The 8,184-nt window shown below is 43.8% G+C and overlaps 1 protein-coding gene across 1 annotated transcript in view; it reads right to left on the reverse strand.

Annotated features, from left to right (window-relative positions):
• Window positions 1-7,924, reverse strand: part of syt6a (synaptotagmin VIa) — a 31,764-nt gene extending 23,840 nt beyond the window's left edge. Inside the window, exons 1-2 of the mRNA XM_018760553.2 lie at window positions 7,837-7,924; window positions 7,661-7,738 (exon numbers count right to left, since the gene is read on the reverse strand). Coding sequence (XP_018616069.2) covers window positions 7,661-7,738; window positions 7,837-7,924 — 166 coding nt within the window. The remainder of the gene's footprint in view (window positions 1-7,660; window positions 7,739-7,836) is intronic.
• Window positions 7,925-8,184: the final 260 nt, after the last annotated feature.

The raw sequence follows: 8,184 nt of genomic DNA on the forward strand, positions 1-8,184 counted from the left end.
GAGAGGTGCTTGTGTCCATGCTGTGTGCTGCAGTGTACTTGTGTTTAAACTGAACAGTGTGTTTATTTTGTGGGTCCCAGGTGGTTTAGGCTGTAAATGTGCTTCATTGTGAGCGCAGCCTGGGGCCTGTAGTCTAAAACAGATGTCTCTTGGTTTCAGCCTTGGGGAGCCAAGAGACTGCATGTTTCTCTTCTGTCCCACACCTGATTCATCTAGTCATCTAATCAACAAACCCTTGACTAATTCAGATGAATGTGTCATGGTTGGGTGGCAGCAAAAATGTGCAGTCCCTTGGGTTTTCGGGACTTCAGACCAAAAAACTGTGGCCTAGATGACGCAAGATCTACTTCCCACTCTTGCTGTCAGTCAAGTTAAAAGTACAATCAGGAAAGAAACAGCAGTTCAGGAGCAGTTCAAGTCCTTGAAAACGCAAAGGGTTTGTCATTTTTCATGATTTTATCCATCTATTGGGTTTGTCACTTTTCATCATTCTATCCATTGAACTAATACAGTAACACTAGTCAGTTTTAGACTGTCTAGTTGATTTAATAGCAACCACTAGTAGCTCATCAGTTATTGCCACGTCTAGTATAAGGACCATCAGCAACCCAAGCCATGTGATACTTTCCTAAAGATTGGCTGCTTTGAAAAGCCCCCTTGTGTTCCATCAGCACTGCCTGTGGTGTGGTGCATCATGCAGAGTAAGATTAATATTCTGCGTTTGCTTAGAACACAACATCCATAAGTGATGCGCTTAGCGCTCCCATTTTGTTGTTTTAGTGAAGATTCATGCACTGAAATAAATACCTTGCCAAAATCAATTTATCTGTTTTAATGTTTCTGTTAGAAAAATGTTGCTTAGTTAATATACAAAACTTGCTCAGCTGTCCTTTTTTGTGTGCCTGGGGATATCAACACTGTAATTAGTCAACTGGTTTGACATTATTCCATGTACACTGGAAGTAAAAAAATTAAAAAATGTGCAATGTAATCCCCCAGATGGAAAATTATTGTCATCCCAATAGCGGCACATCTGCAGTGCTTTTAATAAGAATCTTTCAAAATTCGGTATTCATCTGCAAGTTTTACATAGGAAATTAATTTCCCATCTGCAGTAAATGTATGTTTCATCAACTTTTTTGATTATGTGTGAGAGCAGTATGTGCAGCACTGTACTTGTAGGGAAATTTATCATGTGGAAGACAGTTTCTGGGAGTTAATTTGAATGGGTTGCCTCTGTGTTACAATATCTTCCTTTCTGTGTGTGTGTGTGTATGTGTATGTAAGAGAGGGAGGCAGAGAGAGCAGAAGCCATTAGCCCATCTCGTTGAAATTTTTTAATTGATTAACATTCCGGAGGCAGCGGCGTACCAATGAGAGGTCCCTCAGGAGGAGAGGAGCTTGTGACCAACAGACCGATGAAAGCAACTAGCGGATGATTCACTGTGTACTGTACAATACCTACATTTGCATAGCCACTCTTTGGCCTTGTATCTCCCCAATGGCCAGAAGTCTCAACATCCCTTAGCAACATGAGAAACAGAGAAATGCAGGAACGGTCTGCTCATGTTCCCTACTCACTTCTTTCTATGACCTGTTTGTCTACAGACCACACCACCCACCTACACACCGTGACACAAAGCAATTCAGCTGCCATTTGCCAACTGGCAATTACTCTGACTGTACAGAGGCAACGGCCCATTATCAGGCAACCTTTTTCCATGTTCAAACATATCTTTTTCTGGACAGGTTGGATAAATGCCTGTCAGTTTTTGCTTGTTTTCAAATTACCCTACCATCACAATTTGACCTTTGTGGTTTGACTATACAGTTCTGCTCAGACATAATACACAGATCTTTCTGTATGTGATCATAGATGCACATATTGCAGAAGCTCGGCACCAGTCAGAGCTTGGGCTGAAAATTTATGTAATAGTTTATGGCTGGCGATTTCTAAGTGAAGAGCATCATAACAAAACCAAATGCATTGCTATATTGTGGTTTGAAAGCTACTGCTTTAAAGATGAGACACTACACCAAAGTCCCAAGATCCTACGGGAGTGTACGTAGAGGGCCCAGATGCTTAAGCTTGGTTTTCCCTTTTGCTTTTGCTCTAACTGCAGAAATTAATCTTTCGCTCAACACCTTAAGAAATAATGAAGCCAAGTATTCTAGCAAGTAACTGCTGCCATGCATCATGCAAATTGATGATGGCACACATGGCATTGCTCAATGAGGTGAAGTCTCCCCCATGTGGAATGGCTCTGGGGTCTGGTAACAAGTGCTGTTCCATACCAATGAAGAGGAAGTAATTAATGAGGTACTATGGCAGTTTTTCCACCTGCAAGTAGTCTGATCAATGAACACTCATGAATTTACAAAACCCTAATGGAATTCTTGGCTTCAAACTATAATATGAAGATCTTATATACAACAGTTAGACCTCCAGGCCTCACCTCACACTCTGAGATGCAAAGGGATAAGATCCGTGGAAAGTTCATCACATTCAGATATGCAAATATGTTTCATTTCCAGGATCTACATTTTAATACTAGAATCAAACACCTAGACCGGAGAGTCAGCATTATTGTCCGTCCCTGGATCCTGAGCATTTCTTGCAGGTCGGTGTGAAATGAGACTCACAGCACCCACGCCCTTCTCCAACCACTACGTTCACACTCTCTCAGCTGTAAATAAATGTAATAGCAGCAGTTCCCTGAATATATGAAGTTATCAGAAATTCCTAAGTATGAAGAATCAGACAAGACAAGGACGGCAGATGGAACAGAGCTCTGTGACTGCCAAAAAAAACTGGGGCTGGCTGGACAATGAAGGAAGTTTTATGCATTTGGCCCACGCATCTCTGGGATGGTTTATCAGCCTTTCATTTGAAAGGAATCAGAATGAAATTCACGACTTTCCTCTTTATCCTTTTAAGTACAGAACAACCCATCTTCAGTTTTTACTGTTTTTCAATGGAAAGGCCAATCAGGACAGATATTGCCAGTAATAATAGTGAAGCAGCTATGACACAGTCTTGTGGTCATCCTACATGTTTATCCCATGTGAGTGTGTAGACACTTATAAGTAATGAACAAATGCATAGTCTCTAGCGTGCCGAATATTAAGAGGCTCTGAATATTCTGCCTGATGCTCTTTCTCATTACCATTGACTGGAGTGGATAAAACAGGTGGGTGGAACAGACAGGAAGGGCAGTATGACATGATTCACCATTAGAAACTTATCTCATTTCTTATTGATCGTGATTCTGAGACTGCACAGAACATGCGTGGAACCCAATGAATTCCCTAGCCCCTTCCATCTGCTCCCATTCTGATCTCTGCCACCAGTTGCCTCCCGCTGTGTGACAGTTGCAGGGTTATCTTTTAATGGATGTGCAAGGGGAGGAGGGCCCGCTTTTTGTAGATAAGGCCTAAAACCCCAGCCACCATTGTCTCCCTTTTCCCTTTTTGGGAATTGGCCCACTGTTTGGTCTTCCCAGTTATCGTTACTATGGTGTGACCAGAGACTAATTAACATTTGTAGCAGTAGGCTGCAGGGAGCAGGCTTGGACCAATAAGAAAGGCAGCTGGGTGCGATGGATAGTCGCTTGGCGTTATGTGGAGAAGAGATTTGTGATGGAGATACTTGACTGGGATGCACTTTCAAATGGGTTCTTTCAAGAAGGCCATCCTCTATTTTTACAGAATCCTTCAAAATTAATGACTACTAATACTTTAAAATACTTCAATGTTCAAACTGAGGCTTTTTAATACAATTAAGTTTCCCGTTGCTTGCCGTTGGTGGTGTCATTCATTTTTTCAAACCTCTTCATCAGGACAGAATTTATATTCAGATATTTCTGACTTATCTACTTTGACATATTCTGTCCTTGAGGGCAGAATAACAGTCTCTCCACAAAAATTGGAACCCGCTGTACTTGTTAGCCGAACCAGGTATCCCTGAAACCACTATGTGTGCCCGCTTTTCCGGAACACTGGAACTGCAGATCAAATCTAAGGCAACCTTTGGGCTCAACGGTGCAGTGCACGTAAACGCTGTATGAGGAAGACAAATCAGTGCAGGTCATTAGATCTCAGTCTGACGTCTGGGAATTCACAGGAGAATGGAGATCATGTCAGACAAAGTGGACACGACATGGGTATGCTGGTGTCTGATCATCTGTGGTGCAATTGTTTCCTTTTGTCATAATCCTGCTCCATGACTCTTTCCCTCCTTTCGGTCCTGTTACACAACCACTTCTCCTCTTAATGGTCCCATTGCATGGCTTTTTCATCTGATACTGGTCATATTGTATGACAAGTTCCCATAGAGTAGATCTATTAAATGACCATACAATTTCCCCTTGGGGTGGTCGTTTTGACCAGGCAAAAGCCACCCAAAAAGAAATCTTAATTCAGAAACAAACACCGTAAAATAAATTGTGGCATATGGGGGTGCATACCAAGACCTACTTCTTGGACTCTCAGCCTCACTTGGGAAACAAGACGAACACTAGATGTAGCCAATGAAGCCATGAATAGCTTAAATGGGGAAAGAACTTGTACACTGGATGTGGTATGATACAGGTCTAAGTTTGTGATTTTATAGTATGCAATCTGTTTGACTGAAAATCTGTTTGTTTTTCTGTGTTTAGTATAGTTGCATTTTGTATTGCTTGTTTTGTATTTTAGAAGAAAGCTCTCCCTAAGTCAAACCTGTGCTGCCTCACACCTGGTTACTTGCAAAGCATATACAGTACGTGTCAGAAGGTCAAAGAAGTCCTGAAGTTGTAAGCGTTAATATGGACAAAGGAAAAACTTTTTTTAACCATTACAACCATTGTGTGAAACCTTAGCCCATCCCCTTTTCTTTACATTTAGTGTAGAACAAGTGCTTTAGTATGCATGTGTCCATGTATGTCTTCACGCCCAGGTTCAGTTATTCATCTGCCATGCTGCATGATTATTTACTTTTGTATTAGTCCTACTATATTCTGATTTCCCCTTGTTGTGTTAGTACTTAAGGTTAATTCCACAGTTTACCAGCACTTCTACCAGACCTCTGCATGATGAGTGCTTGTGTGATCTTGTCCATACGTGTTTGCAATACCTCTAATGTATGACAGTTTCCTCTTGTGAGGTTTTCCTTGTACTTGACCTGCTGCATGACCATTTGCCCCTTGGACTGGTACGACATAGCTGTTTCACCTACCAGTAGTCCTGTAGCTGAGTGACAGCTCTGCACTAGTCTTAAATCTCTGCAGGTGCTAGCACTGCCATGTTTTTCAGCCTGTGCATCCAGTTCACATGAAGCTGAACCATAAATAATTGATTAATTCACATTGATCACAGCAATTCAAATACTCTTCCTTGTATTCCCTATGTGATTCCTTCATGTATGCTGACAGGTAATATCTAAGCTGGTTAATCAGTTTTCTATCCTACTTTAAAGTATTAAAGACCTTGTGTAGATTCGGCAGAATGCTCAGTTTGGGAAAACAGTGCTCCAAAGACTCTATAATAATTTCAGCTAAGCAGCTGCAATAATAAAGATCTTTATCAATTAGCTGCCTACCTGACACTTTTGTCAAAGGCCTCTTACAGTTTTTATCCATTTATTCAAAAGGTTATTTTTACCAGAGCAATTGAGGACAAGTACGTATCAAGGGTACCACAGAGGTGGTGGGCCTTGAAACTTGAACTTTCAGGATGAGAGTTCATTTCTTCAACTTCTATATGGTACCAGTTCCCATATAGCGTAAAAAAGCACAGCAAAATCATAGTGATGAAAATGAAAAATTCAGTAAAAACAAGCCAATAAAAAACCTTTTGTGAAGCCATTTTTTCCCATGTTGCTCTTTGTCTGCGATGACGCTTTCTCTGCAGTTTTTCATACAGTCCCGTCTGGAGCGAACGGGAATCGATCCAGGTGACAACACTGTCAAAACACCATGCTGTTTTTTTTCCAAGGCCGTCAGACAGATTGTCTCTGCTGAAGGTACATACGGGGGCTCGCATACGTTTAATATATCTTCAGAGTCTGCGTGATGTAGAGAATTTTTATAGCTGAATTTAACCACCCTATTGCTCCTCACTAATCACCAAGCAGCTCTCACGCTGAGAGCTTCACAATCAACACAACGAGTGTGTGAGATGCTATAAAAACTGCCAAAGAAAAAAGACAACCTCACCCCACCCTACCACACAGACACAGAGACACACACACATACACACACGCACACAAACTCAACATCCTTCCTAGACTTCTGCAGTCGCACCAGATCAACAGCGATCATGTGAGCAACGTTGCTGCTGTTGCACGACTGACCCTTGTGCCACGCCACCAGGGCCAAATCCATGGACGAGGAACAGCAAAAAGCTTATAATGGCTAATTGGATTTGACCCAAATGGCCACTGCTGCTGCTGCTGCTGCTGCTGTTAGGAACAGGGGGGTGAACAGACTGTGACTGCAGAAGGGAAACAGGTGAACGCTGGCACACTGAAGCTTCCTAGGCACTTTTCATTGAACTTGCCACACTCAAGCCGCAAATAAGGAACACAGTAGTGGAAACAAAAGGGAGGAAATCAGGAACAAAATGAGAAACGAATGGAAATTCCTGTATACCATAACATGCATTTCCTGTCAATGCTAGATGATGGCAGGATGAGTCCGAAAGGTTGTTTTAAAGTGCTCCAGAAAAACTGGACTTGAGTACTTTGAACGGAGCGATGCAAATTCACGCATCTTTTTTTGATTGGCACCCCCCTGAGAAAACCAAACTTGCCCTCGAATGTATGTCCTGCACCAGCGATGTAGCTGTACGCTACTGGCACTGTACGTCGATCAAGCTGGATGCTCGCGGCAGCCTGTCATATAGCACGTGAAACACCAAGCTGTAAGACGAAACCCGTAACCGCACCGGGGCCCCGACTCCATGCCTTCCGGTCACCAGGCTCCGCCAGCCGAGGTCTTCCTGGTTACGTAACTAAACCAGGATCAAAACAAATGACTCTGTGTGCCACAAAAGAATCGACGTGCTGTGATGTTCCCGACAACAAAAACAGAGTAAGTGCAGAGAGAGAGCACAGAAAGTGTGCGGGGGGGTGGTGGGAAGAGGCTTTGACTGAATATTAATGGAACCCCAGATCTATAAATGGTACCAGAATTAATCGGCGCTTCAAAAGAGATTCGTTGCGAAGCGACACTTCTTGCTAATTGCGGTCACCCCATCAGATACGTTCTTGTGAAGTGAGAGGTGATCACTGATGGAACAAATTTAGAGACCCCGAAAGAGCGCAGGGTGGCACTGCGGAGGAGACCATAGAATCGGCGAGCTTTGATGTAGTTGGAAACACAAGCGAAGAACAAACAAACTACACAAAAAAGAAGTAATTAACAAAATAATGAACTTCAGCCGTTGAGGATCTGAAAGCTTTTCATAAATTGTCTTTGTGCTCTCAGCACCAAACGCAAGCTCTGCCTTCCCAGAGCTCTGCCGTCTCTTGCTGCCTCCCTCTTCTTCCCCGGACAGGCAACCTGTTCCCTGCCAGGCGATCGAGCCATCCGAAGCGGGAGAGTGCGGACAAGGAGCCCCAAGAGTCCTTGCGTTGGAAGTGTGCGGGAAAGCGGAGGCGCAGAGCGGTGAAGGCACTCACCAGTGGCTGGCCGTGTCACCCCCCCTCCCTCTCTCTCTCGCTCTCTCTTTGTCTCCCTGCTCCGGCTGCTCCCTGGTCCTCACCGTCCCTTGCTTCCAGGCGAAATGAGCTGCCGCTTCGCTCGAGACCCGGTTTCTATGGCACTGTGAGCAAGAGGCAGCCAACGAGAGGCTTACTCCGCTGATGCCGCTGCTCCTGCTGCTGCTGCAAATGTCTAGGGGCAAGCACTCGAGCGCAGCCCGGAGAGGGGTTGCAGACGCACATCCTACATAACCTCGGCTAATCCCTGCCAATGGTACATCGGGGTGCCCTATAGCTAAACCCCCCGCCGTTCCACCTCCTTCACTGTTTTTCCGTTATATCTTTACCATGCTCACTGACCATGTGTTGTTTTCATGTTGGCAACTGTGGGCTGGGGCGGTGGGGGGAGTAAAAAACAAGTGTCACTGATCTGGTGTTGAGAATGAAAAGACAGACAAAAGAAGGATGCGTGCAACATGAAGTGCATTAATATTAATAGGACT

Source organism: Scleropages formosus, chromosome 19, assembly GCF_900964775.1.
Source record: "Scleropages formosus chromosome 19, fSclFor1.1, whole genome shotgun sequence".
In the NCBI taxonomy this organism is placed as follows: domain Eukaryota; kingdom Metazoa; phylum Chordata; class Actinopteri; order Osteoglossiformes; family Osteoglossidae; genus Scleropages; species Scleropages formosus.